The following is a 27,442-nucleotide window of genomic DNA, read 5'->3' as shown; positions in this document are numbered from 1 at the left end:
GACAATGAGATACAGCAACATTTACAAAAAAAAGAGATGTTTATTGCATAAATGCTTTCCATTTACTTTTGTACCGATTTCAGTATTTACAGATACAATATTCAGGCTATTATTAATAATACAACTTAAATCTGGACTAAAAAGCACTTTAAATGGAGATTTTCCATTGATCTTGCTATTTAGTCCAGCACAAGGCTTAATGTGTGTCCGGGAAACTGCCCCTACATGTTTTAATGGTGTGCATGCACAGTTTACATGTGTATATGTATGTACTGTATTCCAGTGCTTAATTTGTAAATCGGGAGGTGCCGGAACAAAAAGTGAGCGTGAGAGGGGGTGACCTGGGGAGTTCTGAGGTACCGGAACGCATTAGTAAAGAAATCACCTTTATAATAAAGCATTGCATGCATATCATCGCATTTGCGTAGTAGCATAGAGCAGTAGAGTAGAGGCACTTACAGAAGTTGCACACATATTTTTAGGGTCCATGACTGGAGACTTTGGCAGAATCTTTTTTAATAATACCGCACAAATTATCGAAATGGCAGGCTACTGACACTGACAAACTGAGATCAATAAAAACGACATGGTCTTGAATCCATCAATAGCCTAGGCATAGGTGTGTAGATACATATTGTAGGCAACAGTAATGAGGAAGAAATTATAGTCCTAAAAATGATTTCCAGTTTCACTGACTCACCCAATGATGCGCAACGCGTGTAGCCTCTCTCTCTTTTGTAGAACATTATTTGGAAAATTATAAAATATGTTTGTAACCTACAGCATAGGTTGCTCCCCAACCTCGATTGTATTTGACATATTACGAAAGGCCTGTTTGGTCTGCGTACTGTTTTTTCACTGACATTTTGGCGCGCGTTCCCGACTGTAGGCTGCTGCAGTTCCTTCAGAACCCTTCGCGCGGCTATGATTCTATAAGGAAATACACGATGATGTGCAACGGAGAGATGAGAGTTCCAGGCTCATGTCTTATTTTAATATTTTTTTATATTTTTATTTTTTAATTTTTACCCCTTTTTCTCCCCAATTATCGAATTGTTGTAGTAGCTACTATCTTGTCTCATCACTATAACTCCCGTAGGGGCTCGGGAGAGACGAAGGTTGAAAGTCATGCGTCCTCCGATACACAACCCAACCAGCCGCACTGCTTCTTAACACAGCGCGCGCATCCAACCTGGAAGCCAGCCGCACCAATGTGTCGGAGGCTACACCGTGCACCTGGCAACCTTGGTTAGCATGCACTGCGCCCGGCCCGCCACAGGAGTCGCTGGTGCGCGATGAGACAAGGACATCCCTACCGACCAAGCCCTCCCTAGCCTGGGCGCAAACCCAGGGACTCTGATGGCACAGCTGGCGCTGCAGTACAGCACCCTTAACCACTTGCGCCACCCGGGAGGCCCTAGGCTCATGTCTATCAGAACTGAGAGGGAGAGAGATCATATAAAGTGAATCTCATTCCAGTTATGTGAGAGATGATGGCGCGCTTCTCACACACGGCGTTGGGCTCAAACAAAGGTTACAATGTTGCTCAAACCATAAACCCGGCCGGCTCAACCCAAATCAACACTTAGAATATTAGGCAAGGCGTGAAAATCTACTTTTTCACATTACGTTTTTTTGTGAGGGTAGGAGAATTAACGAAGAAGCAACTCGAATGAACTTTCATTCGAATTTTTACATTGTACTTATTTTCATGCCACAATAGGTACCAGATCAGGCCAAATAGTTTCCGGGAAAAAACAGTCCAAAATGGAGAGGTGTTCCGGCAGGATCCGGCTCAAATTAAGCACTGTGTATATCTATGTATTTTATGTACAGTGTCCATACAGCACATACATGTGCAATTCAAACACCATGCTACTGAAGTGAGACTGTTAGTTTTCCAGTCTCATTCACCATCAGTTTTAATGATCAAGACATGCACTGATTCTGTGATGGCAGGTACAGCTCCATCCCCTGTAACAGTATTGTACACCCAGGCCAGAGCCTTTCATGTGGGCTAACATGTATTTATTTATTCATCAACACAAGGTTCAGACTATACCCTGATATTACAGTGTATAGTGGGGTTAGGGCAGGGTAGTGTCCCAAATGACACACTATTCCCTCTATAGTGCACTACTTTGACTAGAGCCCCATGGACCCTGGTCAATATTAGTGCACAACATGTGTATTAGGGTGCCATTAATGAAGCAGACAAGGGTGACAGCTCAAAACAGCTAAATAAGGAACAAACTCAAGTTTGACAGAATACATTATATAATGAATGAGGTGAGAATTTGCACTCAGTAAGCTTAAATTGGTGGTCTCAACAATATTAAATCCAGTGTAGCCTACTGTATTTGCAAGATGATATTGCACACAAATCAGTGCTTTTACTTTGACATCATAAAACAAACTTGGAAACCTCACAGAGGAGCCATCCGTCCAAACATGATGATAAAATGAATGGGGACGTTCATCGATCATACTTTAATGCTAACCTCTTCAAGGTGAAAAGAAAGGAGATTTTCTGCCATGGGCAAGACATACAGAATTCCAATAAAAGACTCCTATCTATGTCCCACAAACAGTGCAGTTAATCGAACCAACAATAATTTAGGTAGAACATTCATTATTTCATAAAACCTTCTATACAGATAGAATAGGGAAGAATCATAATATTATTTTTCAACATTTCATGTTTTGATGATCATACATCTCAATACAAGGCATCGATTATTCACCTGACATTCAGGTGCATCCGGTTTCCATTGATCATCCTTGAGATGTTTCTACAACTTGATTGGATTCCACCTGTGGTAAATTCAATTGATTGGACATGATTTGGAACACAAGGTCCCACAGTTAACAGTGCATGTCAGAGCAAAAACCAAGCAATGAGCTAAAAGCAATTATCTGTTGAGCGCCAAGACAGGATTGTGTCGATGCACAGATCTGGGGAAGGGTGTCTGTTAAGGGAATTTTTATCAATGATGACTAATTATGTATACATTTCAATCAGGACTGACTAATCAGAATACTATTATGTTACTGTATATGTGCTAATCAGAATACTATTATGTTACTGTATATGTACTAATCAGAATAATATTATGTTACTGTATATGTACTAATCAGAATACTATTATGTTACTGTATATGTATGAATTTTCTTTTTAATCCTAATACTGAATATAATGTGTGTAAATATAATTAAGAATTAGAACAATGACTGTCTGTGCCATGGTAGAAATGAATGAACTTATAGCCAGTCTGGCTAGAAGGCTTATCTACCCAAGCATGACCTTGGCTCGGTCATATATTATCTTAAATAGGGAGAGACATGTGAGAACCATACAGCCATTGTACTACAGCGGAGATGACATGGGCTAGTACTGAAACTAATGACGTCATTTTTAGTTTAAAACCTGTGGTAAAATGTGTAATGGGCAGTACTCACGAGAATAAATGCAGCTGGTTGATTTCAAAGGCTGGTCTCTGTCCATTTTATACCAATAAGGGTCTTACAACCTCTTATGAATTGACAGAGTGATTAATTTTAATTGGTGATTAAAACAGAGGAATTTAATTCCTGTAACAGTGTCACAACATTTCTGTAGCATTAATGGCCCCAAGAACACAGTGGCCTCCATCATTCTTAAATGGAAGAAGTTTGGAACCACCTAGACTCTTCCTAGAGCTGGCCGCTCGGCCAAAAGGAGCAATCAGGGGAGAAGGGCATTGGTCAGGAAGGTGACCAATAACCTGACGGTCTCTCTGACAGAGCTCCAGAGTTCCAGCTTAGAGTTTGCCAAAAGGCACCTAAAGGACTCTCAGACAATGACAAACAAGATTTCTCTGGTCTGATGTAATCAAAATTTAACTATTTGGCCTGAATGCCAAGTGTCACGTCTGGGGGTAACCTGGTATCATCCCTACAGTGAAGCATGGTGGTGGCAGCATCATGCTGTGGGGATGTTTTTCAGCGGCAGGGACTGGGAGACTAGTCAGGATCAAGGGAAAGATGAATCGAGCAATGCGCAGAGAGATCCTTGAAGAAAACCTGCTCCAGTGTGCTCAGGACCTCAGACTGGGGTGAAGGTTTACCTTCCAACAGGACAATGACCCTAAGAACACAGCCAAGACAACACAGGAGTGGCTTGGGGAGTCATTGAATGTCCTTGAGTGGCCCAGCCAGAGCCGGGACTTGAACCCGATCAAACATCTCTGGAGAGACCTGAAAATAGCTGTGCAGCGACGCTCCCCATCCAACCTGACAGAGAGGGCCTGCAGAAAAGAATGGGAGAAACTCTCCAAATACAGGTGTGCCAAGCTTTTAGCGTCAAACCCAAGACTACGCGAGGCTGTAATCGCTGCTAAAGGTGCTTCAACAAAGTACTAAATAAAGGGTCTGAATACTTATGTAAATGTTTTTAATACATTTGCAAAAAAAATAAATACATGTTTTTGCTTTGTCATTATGGGGTCGTGTGTATATTGATGAGGAAAAAACAAAACAATTGAATCAATTTTAGAATAAGTCTGTAACGTAACAAAATGTGAAAAAAGTCAAAGGGTCTGAATACTTTCCGAATGCACCTGATGCCTCCTACCTACACAAATGACTCATCATACAAAAAGATTTTGCAAGACTAGCCACATCCTCTAATTATCTGACTCCATCTGCACCTTTGTTTAAGAAACTCAATATCTTGTCTATTTACGACATTAATGTACGCCAATTATGCACTTTCATCTTCAAATACTCATACCTCCCAGAAAGTTTATGTAAACCCTTCAATGGATTCTTCCAGGTAATTCTGAAATCCATCTATTTAACACAAGCCACTACAATAATAATAATCCACCCTCCTCACATAGTAAATTCTCTATCAGATACAGAGGTACTATACTCTGGAATTCTTATCTTCACATTGCCATCAACTTCAAGCGAAGAATGGGGGTCAGCCTGATGAACCAAACTATCCAATAATCCCCTCTAAGTAGCCTCACTCTCTTTCTTTCTCTCTCACACACACACACACACACACACACACACACACACACACACACACACACACACACACACACATTTTCTTGTATACTGAGTTGATCATGTACAATCATAATTAATATGCTTTGTTTAACTGATTGAACAAACTTATATTTTTGTACTTATATTTGTGGTGTGGTTTTCATATAAGCCCTTTTGGCCTTCCAACCTTGGACCAGAGCTAGGGGAGCACACGGTTACAAAAAATATCAGAATTTTTGAGCCAACCTCTAGATGGGGCTCTTACACCAGTCTGTGATTCTACTCTCCGTTCTGCTCATGGGGATAGGTGGAAATGATTGTACAGCGCAAAAGGGTGGGTGAAGGAACCCAACAACATGCACAAAGGATGGACTGTTCCTACTGAAAATACACATTTGTAACGGAAAACAACAACAACCATTTAGTGTTCTTCAGTCAGTACATCTCTATTGAGTTCTATGGCTTTGGCCAGAGGGTGAGGGGAACATAGAGAGCTTTGTGTCTGTCTGTCTATCTGCCTGCCTGTGTATTGTGATTTGGAAGGCAGCAGCCTCTGGTTTCACAGTGCTCTCTCCTTCCCTCCACCTCTAAATCTGCAGGAGTAGAGTGTACCAACAATCATGCACATACAGAGTAGAACACCGTCACCCTATACACGTAGACAACAACAACATGGGTTACATACATATTTACATATCGACGTAGACTTGATCACATGCAGTACTGTAGCTATTACAAGCAGTCTTCAGCAAAACTGTAGGTGGTTAATATATTACCATGAGTGTCAATACAATACAGGAGTTCAGGCATACCTACCTCAAGAGGAATTAGATCATAGGTACAGTACAGCCCAGACATTTCACAGCTATGGTCTTTCAAACACTGTTCTGTTTAGCACTGGGAATGTACACAGATACAGTAACAGTGAGGAATTTGGGCACAGGAATACCCACTGATTTCACTCCGGAACTCTGGATGAAAGCTTTTAGAAGAGCTTAAACAACAGCCTTACAGCAGACGGCACCATCATGCCTGTCGCATCCAGAGCTTTGCTGTATGCTCCAGCGGTGAGCTGGCTTCCACCCGCCCTCAGGAAACTAGAATAACAGGCCAATTATTGTGTGTGTGTGTTTGTGTGTGTGGACGTACGTGCGTAGATGCGTGCATAAGAGTGTATGTGTGTAGCCAGACTGCAGGGGTGTGCCCTGTAACTAATCAGGCTCTCTGCACTGCAGGAGGCACAGCTCCATTCTCTCTCACACAGATCCAATTGAGGGTATGTCTCAATCCACAAGGATGCTGCCTTGTACAAATACAATGAGGGCATGTCTCAATCCACCATGATTCTGCCTTCTGAGGCAAGAAGTTCAAATTGAATTCCAAGGTACCTTCATATGAAGACTCTGGGTAGGGAAGAGAGGAAGAGTACTGAACTCCTGTACTTGTGTCTTTATTGCATTAGGGAACAGAGACAGCAGAGTAAGCGAAAGTCAGCCCTTGAATGTCCCTGCCAGAGTAATGGGGTTATGAGGGGTCTCGCTGGACTCCTCATGCTGGCTTCTCAGTGTCGGTGGACGTCAGACTGTCATCCACTCAGAAAAATCTGATGGTTTATCATTCAGTGTTTTCTGTTTTTTTTGTCACCATCAGTGAGGCATTTTGAAGTTTTTTTTTTATTTCTAAAGAAACAGGAAATGACCTCACCCACTTTCATCATGCACATGCAGGTTAGTTTTTCCCGCTCACAGTGGGCGTGGCTGGGTGAGGCTACTCCAGGCCGTTCCGCAGCATCTGATTGGCCGCGATGAGCATTACGCTGATGATGAAGGCCATGGCAAAGGCGCAGATCAGACTCTTCCTCACACACGTCTGCCGGTTCTTATTTTTAGAATGGACTGATAGAAGAGAGAAAAGGGGGAAGGGAGAAAGAAAGATAAAGGTGCATAGAGGTTTATTACCAAAATCCATTTCAAGCTGGCACATCACATTCTTGCCATTTGCCATTCTCTGTTGTAAGAAAATAAAAAAGAGAAAGCCTAATACCAAGTCATTTTCAGCAGTGTTGATGGGGAGAAATTACTATTAAACAAACTGCACCAGGCTCTCTTCTGAATCACCTGATTTAGGTTGGAGAAATTAGTTATTTGTGTTGGAAAATGAATGAGGGAGGGATGGAAGAAAGGAAAGGAGAGAGTGAGTGGTAGGGAGAGTGTGACTGGCAGAAAGAATGCAGAGGTGAGATTAATCCTATGCAGCAGCTGAGGCTCTGCTCTCTGTCACATGATGTGTTTGTGTTTGTATCTGCAGCGCAGTGGGACCCGAGATGTAAATAGAACTGACACAAATGTATAGTACATATGGACAGATATGCACGCACACACACTTGAAAGCCATGCCAACTTTAGGCCGTGATATCATTATCCGGTTCAGTCTCCCACCGGCATAGAATGGTAAGTCAGCAAGTCTCCCTCCCCTGGCCAATCAGTGACCTGGAAACAGCGGACTGGGTTATGGGGCTCTGGTAACCGTGGTAATTAGGTGGGCTGGGCCAATGACCTGCAGATACAGAGTCCTGTGTAGCCCGCCCCCGACTCGCTTTACATTTCACTCTCTCACTCTCACAAGCTATTTATAACTCTGATGTCATAAAGCACTGAAATCATCACTACTAACACAAAAGTAAACTTGTTTAATCTAAATGAGCTAAAATGTATTAATTTGCACCTAATAAAGCTCCTTATAAACCATATCCAGCCCTACTATCTGTTGCCACTCCTACAGCATGAGAGGCCATGCCTCTTTTGTTTCTGCAGCATCACACAGCCTTTCCAGTTTCACAAGGAGCATTGTGTATCAGACTGTCACAGAAGGAGATTAAGAAACAATGACCTCTGAGTGGCTCTAACCTGAAAGGCTACAGAACCAACATCTTACTGGGGAAGGTGTGAGTAGTTATACTCAAAGGATATCAGGGGAAATGCTTAAATGTTTGTTTTGTTACTATTCATCTGAACTCTGGTCTCCTGCTCCTGACATTCAACTGTTGTATTATCTTCACTACAGACATAATAAGGTCGTTCCACAGTGCCTTTTGAAAAGGGTCGTTCCAGGGTTGTTCCACGGTGCCTTTTGAAAAGGGTCGTTCCAGGGTTGTTCCACGGTGCCTTTTGAAAAGGGTCGTTCCAGGGTCGTTCCACGGTGCCTTTTGAAAAGGGTCGTTCCAGGGTCGTTCCACAGTGCCTTTTGAAAAGGGTTGTTCCAGGGTCGTTCCACAGTGCCTTTTGAAAAGGGTCGTTCCAGGGTCGTTCCACAGTGCCTTTTGAAAAGGGTCGTTCCAGGGTCGTTCCACAGTGCCTTTTGAAAAGGGTCGTTCCAGGGTCGTTCCACAGTGCCTTTTGAAAAGGGTCGTTCCAGGGTTGTCCCACGGTGCCTTTTGAAAAGCGAAACTTAGTCCAAAAATACTCTGAATTTCTAACATTCTGTCAAAAAGAGTACATGTTTGACTTCATAAAAACCATGTTTCCCCTCAAGAGATTACATTTAAAATTAGACTTTACAAGCATTTCGCTACACCACAAACATTTTGCTACACCCGCAATAACATCTGCTAAATATGTGTACGTGACCAATAAAATGTTATTTGATTATAATAAGTGCCTATTAAATGCCAAATAAAGTCACAAGGTTGACCGTAACAGGTTGACGATTCCATCCTAAATCAGCCATAAATCCCATTGTGAATGGGGGAATGGAAGCTTGTGTGCAACAGGGAGTGGTAATTGAATGCAAGCTGAACTAAAACAATTCAATTGCTAAAACATTTCCAGCTTGTCTATCTATGGGTAACAGGGTTGACGTGTTCTGCTCTTGATAGAAGATTTTGGCACTTTAGCAAGCCTTTATTCATATAGAAAATCTGATTTATTGAATTCTCCATGTGGTCTATATTAAATGGCACTTCAATTAATATAGCAGGCTTTTAAAATTCAATATTGGTGCAAAATGTCTTCGTAAAATATCAAAGGGACACAAAAGGCACTCTTTTTGTGGAACAACCCAATAACAAACAAAAAATAAAGATTCATATCAACCTAAACACCCTTCTCTGCTGCTGCGGTATTCAAAACTTCCTAAAAGACACATTTTTGCAGAGCCAGGCTATGCATATTTAATCACTGTTAGTCATAGCCCAGGGGACCACATGACTTCCTACACCATAAACACCTTCAATCAATAAATCAGCAGGTGGAGTCTATGACAGTAATGGATCCTGATAGCTGAGTCAGATCCGTCCTGACAGGAGGATGGGCGTGCAGCACGCTCTGCTCCGCCAATGACAGCTAGCCTCTCTCTCTCTCTCTCTCTCTCTTTCTTTCTCCATAGACTACAGAATCTACTCTACTCACTTCCTTCAAAGTCTGCCTGACAGTGTCCCGAGTTCTCGTTGAGGCTCTCCTCCTCGTTGATGATGATGTTCTCGATGTCCTTCATGGTCAGATGGTCTCTGAAGGCGTGGAACAGGATGTGTTTCAGCTCCTCAAGGGTGATGCGCTGCATGTCAAACTGTAGGGGGGAGGGAAGTGGAGGAAAGGGGAGGAAAAGAGTAGTGAGGTAGAGAGGGAAAGGAAACAACAAACTTTCCTTTGCTACATAGACACTGGGGGACTGGAATGTAGGTTCCCAAATCAATTGTACATTTGTTATTATTATTTTCAGTTTTTACAAAAGGTATAAAATAGTATTGATTACTCTACAGAGATACCTTTTGTCTGATGGATGCAAATCATGCAACTATTTCTGTAACTATTTTCATACTTCAATACAGTGCCGTTTAAGATGATGGAGGATGATTCTTTTTTTTAATGAGCATGGCCTTATTTCTATTACAGCATATTGGATGACTGTCATTCATATTCCATTCCCCCAGTTCAATGTAACATCGATAGGTTTAGGCTACTACATGATACTCTAATTTCCCCTGTACCCATCATGAGGTTGCTACAACCTAGACTATGAATAAAAGTTTACAACGTAAGTGCACACAGGCCGATAGAAAAATTGCTCCAGTGACACATTCAATACCGCCTTGCACATTCTTGCCTGCATCTAGCTGATCTAGGGTAAAATCATTAGTCCAACAGTTGCAAACAAGAGTTTCTATTGGACAAATTCAGGTATGTTAATCCCCGTTTCGTTCTGTTTGCTTCCGTTTAAGAAATGTTTTTCAACAGAATCGGCGGAATGAACTCACCCCTGATCACACGTAAACACAGTAATGACGATAGATGGAATATGAAAATGAATTTCATTGTTATGTTATTGAAAGTTAAATGACAACGTTATAACGAAAACATTGTAACTTGAAGAGTTTTCACAATATGTTCCTGTTTTTTGCATACTGTACTGTACGTTGTGTGGAAAACGTCCAGATCAAAGCTAAGGTTTTTGTAAAGATGAAATGTGAAGTTAGTTGTCTAAATTGGATCTGAGTAAAATCCAGACCGTGCCTTGTAACTAGTTACACCCAGAGAACTTGTCCTAAAGGCAGAAACGCCCATTTCTGAACCGAGAATTAACATCAAGGTCTGAGTAGTCAGCAACCCCAAAACGCAACACGAGGTTGAAGAAGACAAAGGAACCTTTTAGCAATCTATGCTATGGATGAGTAGCTGTGTCTAAGAGGGTGGATTCAAGCAGGACCACCTGGTTATTCTCTCCAAGGAATCGTGTGTCTACACTGCTTTCATTCCCACGCTGGAACCACCAACAGTTGAAATCGGAAGTTTACATACACTTAGGTGGGATCATTAAAACTAGTTTTTCAACACATCCACAAATTTCTTGTTAACAAACTACAGTTTTGGCAAGTCGGTTAGGACATCTACTTTGTCCATGATACAAGTAATTTTTCCAACAATTGTTAACAGACTATTTCACTTATAATTCACTGTATCACAATTCCAGTGGGTCAGAAGTTTACATACACTAAGTTGACTGTGCCTTTAAACAGCTTGGAAAATTCCAGAAAATTATGTCATGGCGTTAGAATCTTCTCATAGGCTAATTGACATCATTGAGTCAATTGGAGGTGTACCTGTGGATGTATTTCAAGGCCTACCTTCAAACTCAGTGCCTTTTTCTTGACATCATGGAAAAATCAAAAGAAATCAGCCAAAACCTCAGAAAAAAATTTGTAGACCTCCACAAGTCTAGTTCATTCTTGGGAGCAATTTCCAAATGCCTGAAGGTACCACGTTCATCTGTACAAACAATAGTACACAAGTATAAACACCATGGGACCACGCAGCCGCCATAGTGCTCAGAAAGGAGACTCGTTCTTTCTCCTAGAGATGAACATACGTTGGTGCGAAAAGTGCAAATCAATCCTAGAACAACAGCAAAGGACCTTGTGAAGATGCCGGAGGAAACAGGTACAAAAGTATCTATATCCACAGTAAAACGAGTCCTATATCGACATAACCTGAAAGGCCGCTCAGCAAGGAAGAAGCCACTGCTCCAAAACCGCCATAAAAAAGCCAGACTACGGTTTGCAACTGCACATGGGGACAAAGATCGTAAATGTCCTCTGGTCTGATGAAACAAAAAATATAACTGTTTGGCCATAATGACCATCGTTATGTTTGGAGGAAAAAGAGGGAGGCTAGCAAGCTGAAGAACACCATCCCAACCGTGAAGCACGGGGGTGGCAGCATCATGTTGTGGGGGTGCTTTGCTGCAGGAGGGACTGGTGCACTTCACAATATAGATGGTATCATGAGGCAGGAAAATTATGTGGATATATTGAAGCAACATCTCAAAACATCAGTCAGGAAGCTAAAGATTGGTCGCAAATGGGTCTTCCAAATGGACAATGACCCCAAGCATACTTCCAAAGATGTGGCAAAATAGCTTAAGGGCAACAAAGTCAAGGTATTGGAGTGGCCATCACAAAGCCCTGATCTCAATCCCATAGAAAATGTTTGGCAGAACTGAAAAAGTGTGTGTGAGCAAGGCAGGCCTACAAACCTCACTCAGTTACACCAGCTCTACCAGGAGGAATGGGCCAAAATTCACCCAACTTATTGTGGGAAGCTTGTGGAAGGCTACCTGAAATGTTTGAACAATTTAAACAATTTAAAGGCAATGCTACCAAATACTAATTGAGTGTATGTAAACTTCTGACCCACTTGGAATGTGGTGAAAGAAATAAAAGCTGAAATAAATCATGCTCTATTATTCTGACATTTCACATTCTTAAAATAAAGTGGTGCTCCTAACTGACCTAAAACAGGGAATTTTTACTAGGATTAAATGTCAGGAATTGTGAAAAACTGAGTTTTAATGTATTTGGCGAAAGTGTATGTAAACTTCCAACTTCAACTGTATTACATTTTGAGTTTGCATACCAATATTACACTTTATATACACAGAGTGTATAAAACACTTGATCTTCCCATGACAAAGACTGACCAGGTGATTCCAGGTGGAAGCTATGATCCCTTATTGATGTCACTTGTAAAATCATATTCAATTAGTGTAGATGAAGGGGAGACAGACTAAAGAAGGATTTTCAAGCCTTGAGACAATTGAGACATGGATTGTGTATGTGTGCCATTCAGAGGGTGAATAGGCAAGACAAATTATTTATGTGCCTATAGTAGTAGGTGTCAGGCGCACTGGTCTGTGTCAAGAACTGCAATGCTGCTCTTCTTTAATGTTCTGTGTGTATCAATAATTATTTTCTTCATAATGTTGATAATTATGAAATTATAAAAAATATTAATGACATTCCACCCATGAGGCCATTAGTGGGCGATTTTGTCCAATGACTGCAGGAAAGGGCTACCACTTTAACAACAATGAACAATTCTCCAAGATGATAATGTTTCTATGAATGTTCTGCCTAATCTCTCTCTCTCTCTCTCTCTCTCTCTCTCTCTCTCTCTCTCTCTCTCTTTCTCAGTCTACTAATTACATTTTCAATAGTGTTCTTCTGTAATGAATTAAATGGGGTGCCACACACCAGGTGAGAATGAACGTATAGACTCGAGATTACACTTTAGTGCTTTCAACTATTTTTATGAGACATATTCAGTAGCATGAAAAAAAACAGTATATTTTATGAAAGTTGTACACTGTAAAAAATAAAAAAAATAAAAAAAATCCATCTTAACCAATTGCTTAATCAGCGTTATTCTGTGAGTGGACTTCAAAAGGACAGGAATTTGAGCTAATGTGCTAGTTTGCTTGATTTTTCAGAATTGTTTGTTTCAATACCTGTGTTTTTGCATGTACTTTGATCAGTTGATTAACCTTATGCCACACAAACATAAATAACATCCATTTTTCTAAACTAATCCAATCTGTTTGTGGTTGGACTTACTGCACCCGTTGCTGAGATGGCTATTCCAGTTGATATGATTTAGGTAGTCTCAATAATCAGTCTTCCCTTCCCTGGCAATTCTGAATGCAGGATGCTGTCCCAGAATTTTGGGAAACCAATCGTAGTGTTCCAATGGATAGCAACTGTCGACAAGTCCGACACCTCAGACAAGCTCATGTTTGAAACATATGAAAGCCAGTGAGGACAGTAGGAAAAATTGTTAGCTAGCCACTTAATATAACTTGTTTTCTTTAAATGTATTGGATATATTAGGAATATAATAAAATCAGCAAACAATTCGAGAGCACTTGGTGCTTAGTAACTTTGGTTAGTAGCTTTGACTGCATGCACAGTGCATTCATAGCCATTCAGTGGCTAACCACACTACAAACATAATTTTACCAGATTCCTGTGAAGCAATTGTAATGACAGTCCACCACAACATACTGTACCTGAGCGTTTCCTGATTAGCAAGGGGTCGTCTTTGTTTAATCTAATTTCATATTAAAAACACAGTTTGAGATCATTGAGGGGATTTCACCAGTGGTTAGAAGGGGCAATTAGGCTTCCTGGGAAAATGTTGTCCAACAGTAACCAAGAGGGGCAGGGCTTAGCGAAGGGTCAATTGTTGAATATCCTCACTCTGTCTGGATTTCAATTGGAATGACACATCACTTTGCAAGTCAGCATAATGTGACTTGCAGGCTTGATGTGGCCTGTAAACCAGGAGTTTCAGATCACTGTGTTAGGGTGTAACTAGGCCCTCAAAGAAAGGCCTTATGGTATATGTAATGTATTGTCATAAAGAGTTTCATTTTAAAGATAATATATTCACTTAGACACTCACTTGGTGAAGGCTACAGTACTGAAAACCATTGAATACAACAACCATGGCTTTGTCGTTAACAAATAGTAATGGGTGGTAACTATGGTAACTATAATTCCCACGAATGACAAGGCACTCTGGGAAATATGCAAATAAGGTAGAATAAATTATCAAGTTGACAATGATGCAGTATACTGTAGTCTCTGTCCCAATATCCACACTTGAATCATACAACTTATAATGTAATCATTCAATCTTAGACTGATTCAATGTATTGGGCTTGCATTTCTAAGTGTGTGCTAGTACTGTATATAAAGTGAACCGATGACATTGCTGAAGTATTGGTAATATATTAGTATGAGGAGCATGCAACAGAAAGAGGAGTAGGACAAAGACACCTTTATAAGGAAAGTGGAGCTCCCCAACCTTTAAACCACTTGACAGAAAGAGCTTGATAATTTCAAATACTTTGTTTCACATTACCGATCAGGTATATTCACACAACATGGGCAGTGTTCCAATCCACCTGGTCCAAGATACTGCATTTGGACAACACGAGTTGTATTGTAAGTCCATATTACCATTCATGAGCAGCACCAGTCTCTCTCTCTCTCTCTCTCTCTCTCTCTCTCTCTCTCTCTCTCTCTCTCTCTCTCTCTCTCTCTGTATTTATATGCTTCCTGGCAGAGTGAGTGACCTTTGAGAGTGAGTGGTTACAAGGAAGGAAGAAGCAGAGGGGAGGGAAGGAGACCGGACCCTGAGTAAATTCCTTAAAGACAGGCTCTGTAGGATGTATATGACGGGCTAAATACTGAACCCATTTCAATGAGTCAAGAAGTCAGACAGTCGACCATGGTGTGCTAATGACAATCCATGTCTGTTGTAGCATCCATAGTAAATCAAATGGCATTTAATTGAGATGGTGGGAGATAGAGAAAGAGGGAGAGAAAGACAAAGAAAAAAAAAATATAGAGAGCGAGGCAGAGACAAAGAGAGACAGAGACAGAGCAAGAGAGGGGTGGGGATGGGGTTATATGCACTATGACCAGTGAAAAGATATTAGCACTCTCTGACTGAATCCACTGTCTGAGGCAGACTAACTATGTCGATGTAGTCTGACCACTTTGCACATCAATCCACTTAAAGGCAATTTGTGACACATTAACCTGATTCCTCCTGCTGGTCTGAACACCACGGGTCCAATACAGCCAGACTAGACAGAGTGAAGTTCACCCTGCACCCCCACGTGTACTGCTTCTACCTTATGCAAGGCACAGGAAGAAGCATCAATGAAGCACCAGGATATAATAGGGAATATTCTCACATTTTCTCACCAAACACAACTATATTTTCCATATTCTTCCGTCAACATGTTTTCTCTACCTGTCTCCTCTTTTCCCTCCATTGCAATGTTATCTCTAACCTTCAAACTGCAGATGTTTGAGTGAGAGCAGATATGGAAGCTGTGCATTTGAATCCCTCAGCCCCTGAGTTCTTCTGTTTCTTTATTCTGCCCTTTCCCCAATGACGTGACCTACTGAATGTCTGAGATAATGTCATTGTAAGTGAGTCTCCACAGCTAGTGGTGCTGGCGAGGCTACGTGTTTAATTGTCTTCTTGCCGTTCCCTGTGTTCTCATGTAGCAGCAATAGCTGTATCACAGTGACTGTTCTGGTACTCCCTGCATTACCCCGGTGATGGTCTCTCTCTGCTGTATATTTCTGCTGGGACACAGACACTGACAAGAATGCAAAGCAGTTGCAGCTTAAATATGAGCACCTGAGGAGAGTTGGCTGCCACAACAAAGTGCATTCTCATCATCACAGGCAGCAGGATAGTACAGCTTGGGACCCTAAGTAGGCCAACAGGGGTTTGGCAGTAGTTTAGTTGAGAAAACAAACAAACATTGAATCTGCCGGCTGCGTAAATGTGTATTGTCAAATCAAATCAAATCAAACTGTATTTGTCACATGCGCCGAATACAATAAGTGTAGACCTTACCGTAAAATGCTTGCTTACTTACAAGCCCTTATCCAACAATGCAGTTCAAGAGGAGTTAAGAAAATATTTACAGAATAAACTAAATAAAAAAATAAAATGTATAAAGTAACACAATAAAATAACAATAGCGAGGCTATATACAGGATGTACTGGTACCGAGTCAGTGTGTGGGGTACAGGTTAATTGAGGTAATTTGTACATGTAGGTAGGGATGAAGTGACTATGAATAGATAATAAACAGCGAGTAGCAGCAGTGTACAAAACAAATGGAGGGGATCAATGTAAATAGTCTGGTGGCCATTGGATTAATTGTTCAGCAGTCTTATGGCTTGGGGGTAGAAGCTGTTAAGGAGCCTTTTGGTCCTAGACTTGGTGCTCCGGCACCGCTTGCCGTGCGGTAGCAGAGACAACAGCCTATGACTTGGGTGACTGGAGTCTCTGACAATTTTATGGGCTTTCCTCTGACACTGCCTACTATATACAGTAGGTCCTGGATTGCAGGAATCTTGGCCCCTGTGATGTACTGAGCTGTACACAGTACCCTCTGTAACGCCTTACGGTCAGATGCCGAGCAGTTGCCATACCAGGCGGTGATGCAACCGGTCAACAAAGGTTGGTGGAAACTACATATAATCTTAAATAAGTTTGTCTTACATGTTAAAACAAAGTCTAGGCAAGACTCAGCATCATAATGGGTTACACCTGAAGGCTTTAAGTAAAGTATTACCATTTAACAAGCCACTAGAAAGGCTCCCAATCCTCAGGGATCAAACTGTTTCTTATCTAACTTCCAGAACCCAATACACAGGGGGACACTGCATCACTGTTCCATTATCACCATGGTTACCCAACCATCTCTGTGCCATTATTACCACGGTTACCCAACCATCAGTTTGCCATTATCACCACGGTTACCCAAATATAGGAACCCTGTAAGCTGCTAATATTCCAAAGGGTTATGACAACACCTATTAGAAAAATAACATTGTTTTACAGCTCAGTAATACATTATGTTAACATGGCCGTCGAAGTAGTAGTATTATTTTCGTATTTTATTAGGATTCCCAATTAGCCGCTGCCAAAGCAACGCCTTCTCGTCCTGGGCTCCAAACAGAAAATAAAACAACAAATGAAATACACAATATACACTACCATTTAATAGTTTGGGGTCACTAAGTAATGTCAATTTTTTCAAAAGAAAGCTTATTTTTTGTCCATTTGTGCAGTCCGGTCAACATCAGAGGCGTCTCATCCTTAATATTTTAGAGAGAAATCACATGGCTGGCATGAACTTTCTTGACATATTCAGAGAGAGAGAAAGGGAGATCTGCACAGAGGGGAGGCCTGCGATGGCTCAACCTGGTTATTAATACATCTGGACACTTTGTAATGTGATGTAACCGACTGGGTTCAAACTTGGGTCTTATGCACACCCATGAGCTTTTCTTTACAACCCTACAGGAACCTCACTTCACCCCTAGGACCAGCAATGCTTCCTGACATTCTGGAGTTGTTGCCCTAATAGCCCTATTATGGATCATTCTGGACCGTCAATAGTGTCCAGTGTTGTATCGGCTTGTCATCGTACACTCTGCGCCCCTGGTGGATCATGGACCCAATGTCTGTTTCACACCCTGTATGGAATCTGGCCAATGGCCCAATTAGGCGCTGTCAACACTTTTAGAGACACACACACACACACACTGTCAACACCCTCTGCTGTAGTCTAATGATTTGTTGAGACATAGCTGTCACAATTCATTTTCTTGTGCGCCGTTGTTGTTGTTAGCGCAAGCTAATGTTACATTTTTTTTGTCCATTGACAGGTCGGTGAGCTGCGAGCAGGTGTTAAAAAGCACGGTTTGGTGGGTCATGTTTTGGAGGACGCACGACTCGACCTTTGCCTCCTGAGCCCGTCGGGGAGTTGCAGCGATAAGACAAGATCGAAAAAGGGCGTAAAATACTACAAAAATGAACAATTGCCACAGTAGTTACAGTATAATTTATTTCCTAGCTAACAGCACTGTCTAGAGTTCATTCTCAGTTGCCTTGGATAGTGTGTGCAGTGTGGCACCCCATTTCATTCATTACAGAAGAACACTAGTGAACATTTTATTAGTACTTCACTACTTGAGCCTTTAATTTACAGTACACATAAAAGCATCTGTAATTTATCACTCTGTTGTCATGTAGAGATGTAGAGTCTCCTCTCTTTCTATGACCACTTCAACCTGTCAACTCTGTTTTTTTCCCATCAATTAGCAGCTTTGTTAACAAAACAACACTGAGATCCAGGAATTTCAATTAGCCGGGCCAATAAATCTTTATGACGCATGATTAGAATTTTAAGCATGATTGGATGATTATTAGATTACCCTGAGTCTTGTTTTGGGCTCCCGAGTGGCACAGAGGTCTAAGGCACTGCAGACCCTAGTTCAATCCTGGGCTGTATCACAACCGGCTGTGATCGGGAGTCCCATAGGGCGGCACACAATTGGCCCAGCGTTGTCCGGGTCAGGGAGGGTTTGGCCAGGGTAGGCCGTCATTGTAAAATAAGAATTTGTTCTTAACTGACTTGCCTAGTTAATTAAAGGTTAAATAAAATACAATTAAAGTCTGTGAGATAACAAAATGTTATTGATTTTAAGCTGTAATTTATTTAATGAGAGCGAGAGAGAGAGAGAGAGAGAGAGAGAGACAGAACACACTGTGGTTTCCTTCTCTCCCCTGCCAGAAAAAGTGTAAGAAAAATAAATATTACATCTCAAGCTGAATGCTTTTTAAAAATTAAAAATTAATTTATTTATTTTTTTACCCCTTTTTCTCCCCAATTTCGTGGTATCCAATTGTTTTAGTAGCTACTATCTTGTCTCATCGCTACAACTCCCGTACGGGCTCGGGAGAGACGAAGGTTGAAAGTCATGCGTCCTCCGATACACAACCCAACCAAGCCGCACTGCTTCTTAACACAGTGCGCATCCAACCCGGAAGCTAGCCACACCAATGTGTCGGAGGAAACACCGTGCACCTGGCAACCTTGGTTAGCGCGCACTGCGCCCAGCCCGCCACAGGAGTCGCTGGTGCACGATGAGACAAGGATATCCCTACCGGCCAAGCCCTCCCTAACCCGGACGACGCTAGGCCAATTGTGCGTCGCCCCACGGACCTCCCGGTCGCGGTCGGTTATGACATAGCCTGGGCGCGAACCCAGGGTCTCTGGTGGCACAGCAGTACAGCGCCCTTAACCACTGCGCCACCTGGGAGGGGCAAGCTGAGTGCTTTTGGGTATGTGATAGTACTGCTTCTCAGCAGGAGGCGGAAGTTCTATCAAACATTGGAACCTCTGATCTGAGCAATGAGAGAAGGAACATACAAAATACAGTACAAAATACAGTACAATACTACACACCATGTTTCCACTTCTTCAGACTGTACTCTTTCTTCACAGAAAACTGTTTTCATGTTAACTTTGTAAAATATTTTTTTCTGGGTGTGCGCCAGCTCATGTTTTTTATTGAACTTTATATATAACATTAACAGAACTAAGTCACATCTAAAGTAAAAAAATAAACTTCATAGAGGCAATCAGAAGGTGAATGTTGAAAGACAATGCATCTTTTATGGCACATGTTGAGGAGTTTCTTGTGTCTGTCTCAAAGGATCATTAGTTAAATGATACTCACTCAGAGTATCAGACTCACCGTTTCACACACAGTTACACAGCTACATATCAACCTCTTGCAGAGCTCACACAAAGTGACTATGATTATTCAGCATCTGACTGTGTGAAATTGACTCTTCCATCAGTAGTAGCTAAAGGCTTCCCACACATTCTCTACCTCATGCTAATATCTTCTTTCATTAATTAATATTACAGTCCGTTCCCTATGGCTGTCGGTGTTTCGGAAAGTTAACTGTTTAAGTTCATACAGAGGTTATTATCTGTACAATGTGCTCCAAAAAAAGTGTGGGAAAATGACAAGAGGGAATCTTGATTGCCACTTTGCCACAACCAGGGACTGTTGTAATGTCTCAGATGTGTATGTGTGTTGGTGTGTGTCTGCCTCTCTTTTCTCAGATGAACCGTAATGATGACAGTTAGCAGGGTGTGAAGTGATTAAGACAAATTGAGTCATTTTCACAGCAATAAGAAGCCTGTAATCCAGACTACCGACCTTTAACACTAGCTGGAACCAAGGAATGAGAGGAGCACATTACACCACCGTTACTGAAAGTGGATTAGACTAATTTAAAGGAGGATGATTATGGATATGGAGATAATGAGGGGTTATGTGTGTGTGTGTGTGTGTGTGTGTGTGTGTGTGTGTGTGTGTGTGTGTGTAGTCGATTAGCTGGCTATTTCTGCTGTGACGCTGTGTCTCTTCCTTCATTGGTATGCAGGGACACGTCGTTTGACACGAAGGAATATTACTAATATTTTTCTCTCCTCTCTTTTTTCTCTCTCCTTAGGCAGAGCATGTGGGAGGACGCCCCCACAGTGCAGTAACATCCCCAGCGCGGCACCGGCCGTGTCATTAACTGTTACTGTGTGTCAGGCAGTACTGGAGAGAGAGTTAGAGAGAGGGGGGACTGGGGACATCAGGGACTGAATTAACAAATAGGCTTTGTTCCAAATGGCACCCTGTTCTCTGGTCAAAAGTAGTACACTAGAGGGAATGTGGTGCCCTTAGGAACACAACCATAGTCTTAGAGTAGGAGTGTTGATATACTGTAGGATCAGTTTGGACTGTAGATCAGCACTGTCCACTCTCTCTCTCTTTATACCCAGCATCATTTAAACTCTTTCTCTTTATACCCAGCATCATTTATACTCTCTCTCTTTATACCCAGCATCATTTATACTCTCTCTTTATACCCAGAATCCTTTATACTCTCTCTCTCTTTATACCCAGAATCCTTTATACTCTCTCTCTCTTTATACCCAGCATTATTTATACTCTCTCTCTTTATACCCAGCATCATTTATACTCTCTCTCTTTATACCCAGCATCATTTAAACTCTTTCTCTTTATACCCAGCATCATTTAAACTCTTTATCTTTATACCCAGCATCATTTAAACTATTTCTCTTTATACCCAGCATCATTTAAACTCTCTCTCTTTATACCCAGCATCCTTTATACTCTCTCTCTTTATACCCAGCATCATTTAAACTCTTTCTCTTTATACCCAGCATCATTTAAACTCTCTCTCTTTATACCCAGCATCCTTTATACTCTCTCTTTATACCCAGCATCCTTTATACTCTCTCTCTTTATACCCAGAATCCTTTATACTCTCTCTCTCTTTTACCCAGCATCCTTTATACTCTCTCTTTATACCCAGCATCCTTTATACTCTCTCTCTCTTTATACCCAGAATCCTTTATACTCTCTCTCTTTATACCCAGAATCCTTTATACTCTCTCTCTCTTTATACCCAGAATAATATATACTCTCTCTCTCTTTATATCCAGAGTCCTTTATACTCTCTCTCTTTATACCAGCACCCTTTATACTCTCTCTTTTTATACCAGCACCCTTTATACTCTCTCTCTTTATATCCAGAATCCTTTATACTCTCTCTCTTTATACCCAGCACCCTTTATACTCTCTCTCTTTATATCCAGAATCCTTTATACTCTCTCTCTTTATACCAGCACCCTTTATACTCTCTCTTTATACCCAGCACCCTTTATACTCTCTCTCTTTATACCCAGAATCCTTTATACTATCTCTGTTTATACCCAGAATCCTTTATACTCTCTCTCTTTATATCCAGAATCCTTTATACTCTCTCTCTTTATACCCAGCACCCTTTATACTCTCTCTCTTTATACCCAGCACCCTTTATTCTCTCTCTCTTTATACCCAGCACCCTTTATACTCTCTCTCTCTTTATATCCAGAATCCTTTATACTCTCTCTCTTTATACCAGCATCATTTCACAGATGTATAGTCAGAGATGGTCTAAGGTTGAGATATTGATATACTAAGTGCTTCGCTCGGACTGTGTTTGACCTAAAGGGAGCCATCTGCTGTGCTTAACTAATTAGCGTTGGATCCTAAAGGGTCATAGTTTACTGTTGGCTAACAAACTTTTTTTGAACTTCAAAACCCAAGCTGTATACTTTCCCCGACCTGTACCTCAGAGACTATCTGTACCTCAGAGACTATCTGTACCTCAGAGACTATCTGTACCACAGAGACTATCTGTACCTCAGAGACTATCTGTACCACAAAGACTATCTGTACCTCAGAGACTATCTGTACCTCAGAGACTATGTGTACCTCAGAGACTATGTGTACCTCAGAGACTATGTGTACCACAGAGACTATCTGTACCTCAGAGACTATCTGTACCTCAGAGACTATCTGTACCTCAGAGACTATCTGTACCACAGAGACTATCTGTACCACAGAGACTATCTGTACCACAGAGACTATCTGCACCTTACAAACTACTTGGACTGAGTCACCACACATCCAACCCATACACACACACACACACGCACGCACGCACGCACGCACACACACACACACACACACACACACACACACACACACACACACACACACACACACACACACACACACACACACACACACACACACACACACAGTCAATTGTCACGTCTACTTCCGCTCCCCCGCTCCGGTGCTCGACATCACCGGTTTACTAACCACCAGTCTTGGCAACCCATCATTATGCACACCTGGGCTACCCTCATTACACACACCTGCTCCTCATCATGAGGCACACCTGGACTCCATCACTAACCTGATTACTCCCCCTTTATCTAGCACTGTAATTTGATCACTGTTGTCAGAAATAATTTTCTGCATAGCAGGAAATGCAAATTGTAGCGCATTCAAGGTTTTTTACGTTTGTAATTTCCACAAAAATATCATACTTGATTTGTCCGCACAAAAAATGGATCAACCCTTTAAAAAATGTCCATTAATTATAATCCACATAATAATTCACATTTCCTGTTGCTGCAGGATAATTTTCCTGCTGTGAGAAGCATGGTCAAATTAAGATAATGCATCTGTACTATTTATTCAAGTGCTCGATCAAAACACTTATTGATATCGATTATTGTACTGCAATGTTGAAGGAGCTAGCACGTAAGCATTTCACTGCACCTTTTATACCTGCTGTAAACTGTGTATGTGACAAAAACAATTTGATTTGATTTAGTGAGTCAGTCAGTCTCTACAGAAACGTTCAAGAGGAAAGTAAAGACTTTACAGTATTTTTTGAACCAGTAGTCTCATTTCAGTTGTCATTCTAGCCTGAGAGATCTAGAGGATGTCTTTACTGATGCACAATATCAGAGCATGTTTTGGCACTTTATGTTCATCTAAGTTTCCCGGAGCAAATAGTTTTATGAGTCTGTCTTTCTTCCCAAAGGTTGTAGGCTACCTTTAGTACCCTTCTTCATGTGAAGAAATAGGGAATAAATGAATGTAATATCGAAAAGGAAAACTCTGAGCCACTGATGTTCAGGTTTTCAAATTATACCAGAGAGAATATGGCAGACAGGCAGACTAACAAAGAATAGCTGAGGGCACTTGTGGAGTTCTTCTCATAACATGGAAATGAGAAGTCAGAAATATGTATACCATTACTGACATTCAATTTCCTGTCCATTAGTACATCACTATCAGTGCTGTGAGAGAAGCCTGTTAAATAATGTTACTTATGTCCTATAAAAAATCATAACCCAGAGAAGCAATTCGTTAATAATTAACTCACCCAGTTAAAACGTCCACTGTGTAACTGATGATATAAAAAAACTATTTCCGTCGCTTGGTTTCCCTGTCTGTCTGTCTGTCTGTCTGTCTGTCTGTCTGTCTGTCTGTCTGTCTGTCTGTCTGTCTGTCTGTCTGTCTGTCTGTCTCCCTCTGTTTGTCTCCCTCTGTCTGTCTGTCTGTCTGTCTGTCTGTCTGTCTGTCTGTCTGTCTGTCTGTCTGTATGTCTGTCTGTCTGTCTGTCTCCCTCTCTCCCTGTCTCCCTCTCTCCCTTTCTGTCTCCCTTTCTGTCTCCCTCTCTCCCTTTCTGTCTCCCTCTCTCCCTCTCTCCCTCTCTGTCTGTCTGTCTGTCTCCCTCTCTCCCTCTCTCCCTCTCTGTCTGTCTGTCTGTCTGTCTGTCTGTCTGTCTGTCTGTCTGTCTGTCTGTCTGTCTGCCTGTCTGTCTGTCTGTCTGTCTGTCTGTCTCTCTCTCTCTCTCTCTCTCTCTCTCTCTCTCTCCTCTCTCTCTCTTCAGAAAGATTATTGTGGTCCATGTATAATTCATCATATTTGATTTGCTTAAAAAAGAGATGCCCCTGCACAAATGGAGGGAAAATGAAAGATTAACGGAAGTGATTTATTGATGAGAGTAAAATGTATTAGGCTTCAGACAGAGTGCTAGCTAATGCACAACACATTGCACAACACATCTTAAACTGTCTGAATATGGCTGGGATCAGAATAAGAAAACCTAGCTATAGGCTTAGATTAGATACAGCTCAAGATTCTTATTTCAAGGGAAAACAGTCTGTGTCAAAACATCAGCAAATCTAAAAACAATGTATAGTTTCAGAATGTGTTAAAACCCATAATGGATTGTCAGTCCTTGCATCCATAGTTCAATCCTAGCTCAATTATTTGGAAAGTGGTACATTTCTCCAGTCTCATCCCTCAGCTTTATAGACATTAGGCTGCAACACAATTCACAACAATGGCTGACGGAAAACAGTTGGTCTACATATCTGTGCGATAGTGAAACTCACTACACATGTAAACTGTGCTCATGTGTAGTGAGTTTCACTTACTGCCTTGTACATACCTAGGGTACAAAACAGTAAACCTCAATGATAAAAACAAAACTGTAAATAAACAACATTAAATAGATTCTACTAATTAGATTTGACATTTCTTATTTAGATGATGTGAAAAGTACTAGTTGATGAGGTTCTGAGCTTGGAATTGATATAATCATAGGATGAATCATCACAGCCAGAGACAATTAAATCAGCAGCTTGAATCTGCTGCTGAGTTCCAGAAAGCTACAAAGAATAATCTCACAACTCCCAAGTCACGTAAAAAAGGGGCATTTTGGTAATTGTTTGTGCGTTTCAGAGATTCGTATCGTACAAGGGAAAAAGGAAATGCATTTACTTAGTAAGAGTTTTTAACCTTTCTGAATGTAATAATAAGCATTGATACAGACTGGTGTGGAAGAGGAAGAAGAAGAGGAAGAAGAAGAAGAAGAAGTATGTGAGGTTGTGTGAATAATAATTAGAAAGGTTCAACCTCTCAATCATGGTCTCACCCCATGCTGTGCTCTGTCAATCCTTCTCTAGGCAGGTCCTAATCAGTCATCTCACCTGGCTGTCAATTATCTCAGCTACAGGAAAGGGTTTTGTTATGTTAGGCACAAGCCAGACAAAAATTACATTAGTCTTTGCTCAACTTGCCTTCGGAAGAAAGTAAAAAAAATATATATATATTTATATATATACTTTACTTCACAGTATCTGGATGTGCAGGACACAGACATTCTGTTTAACATTCAGCAGGTTAGTAAGAGTACTGCTGGCTACCCCTGAGCCCATTTATTAACATCGGACAGATCAGGTAACTTGACCTGTCCCACCGGGCACAGAAAACAATTCAATGTCTATTCCACATTGGTTTAAAGTAATTTAATTGAAATGACATGGAAACAACGTTGATTCAACCAGTGTGTGCCAGTAGGGTGCTCGTAATTATTCAAAACAGGTAGGAGTTTACAGAATAACGGAAAACTGAAGTCAAGGGCCCATATTTGTAAAGTATCTCAGAGTAGGAGTGCTGTGCCCCCTTGTCCATGTCATCTCATTCATTATGACCTAATAGACAAAACAAATCCTAGATCAGCACTCATGCTCTGAGAATAGTTTTTTAGATGGGCCCAGGAGGTGAGATGGTCTGAAACGAGAAGTGTTAAGGTGACATTGTCGGGTAGGCTACTGTAAACTGAACTGTTCCAGGGGTAATACATGGATCTCTTTAAGATTGAAGCATTATGGAAACTTTATGAGGCCAAGGTCCGTGTGTTCCTATTTAATCCGAATCTGGCTTGATCTGTATTCAAGGATTATTACCTTTTCAGAACAGCCAAAACTCTGGTGCAAGAGAAAGGGCAACCTTTTACATTTTTAAAAGTAATGAAATGAACTCTCAATCATGCTGATTCTGAATTCATCACAGTAAATATTGCTCTCTCTCTCTCTCTCTCTAAGAATTCAATTGACTAACATAAATGCCTGAAGTTACCCATTACAGTTTTTCTCAAATGCTAAAACACTAAAACCCATTGGCTGAACAAATTTCTCAGTTGCCTGGACTCATTTAGCTAATTATGCAGTCTGTTGTCAATACCTTAAACCATTTCACATGGTAAAACACAATTTGCAGATCTCACTTAGGCTTTTTAGCAAAACTCTAAACACATTCTCATTCTCAAAACACATTCTGCACTCTAATGCACATGTCATCCATACTGGTAAACACAAGTGGCAACAATCAAATACAAATAGAGAACATATGTCATTGATTGAACACAACCACTCAAAGTTGATTTAACCTGTTTCAAATGATGCGACACAACCAATATAAGCCAGTTCAGAGAGCAAACAGGTTGTTGAAGGTGCGAAGGAGAAAGTCTGAGAATGAATACTGTAGTACAGTGCATTGTAGGCTGTATACTGTACAATAGACAAATTGTATGGTCCTGAACATTGTGCTTTCCATTTATTAACAGTACTGACTGCTCAATAGATTTTGACTGGTTGCAGATTCATATCAACAAAGAACAAGAATTACAGTATCACAGTGACAAAGGACAAGTTTGTGAGATGCAGGGTACAGTACTGTAAAAATTGGGGTACAAGGAGGACGAAGAACAAAAAACTAAATTGCAAAGAGCAAAGCAGAGTAGTAATTTCTGATCAATTTTGAGCTACTATGATAGAACATGTTTTCGTTCATCAAAAGACAATTACGGAAAAATATGAATATTTTTTTTTTATTAAAAATGTACTTCTCCCTGAGAATTGTATGTTTTGAACAATGTGTTTTCTATTTTTCGGTGCATTGTTTACTGACTGATTGGGAGTGTATATCATTTTGCTCACTTTGTTTATGATTTAAGAGCAGCGTTTGAT

General features: G+C 41.0%; 1 protein-coding gene across 2 annotated transcripts in view; it reads right to left on the bottom strand.

Moving 5' to 3' along the window:
• Positions 1 to 4,416: 4,416 nt before the first annotated feature.
• LOC110503891 (calcium-binding protein 8) overlaps positions 4,417 to 27,442 on the bottom strand; it is a 56,489-nt gene continuing 33,463 nt past the window's right edge. For both annotated transcript variants that reach the window (XM_036961470.2, XM_021582510.3), the window contains exons 5-6: positions 9,442 to 9,598; positions 4,417 to 6,930 (exon numbers count right to left, since the gene is read on the bottom strand). In XM_036961470.2, the coding sequence (XP_036817365.1) occupies positions 6,803 to 6,930; positions 9,442 to 9,598 (285 nt within the window). In that variant the 3' untranslated portion in view covers positions 4,417 to 6,802. The remainder of the gene's footprint in view (positions 6,931 to 9,441; positions 9,599 to 27,442) is intronic.

This window comes from Oncorhynchus mykiss, chromosome 24 (assembly GCF_057628025.1).
Source record: "Oncorhynchus mykiss isolate SJ-2025 chromosome 24, ASM5762802v1, whole genome shotgun sequence".
NCBI lineage: Eukaryota > Metazoa > Chordata > Actinopteri > Salmoniformes > Salmonidae > Oncorhynchus > Oncorhynchus mykiss.
This window is presented reverse-complemented; position numbering and strand designations above follow the sequence as displayed.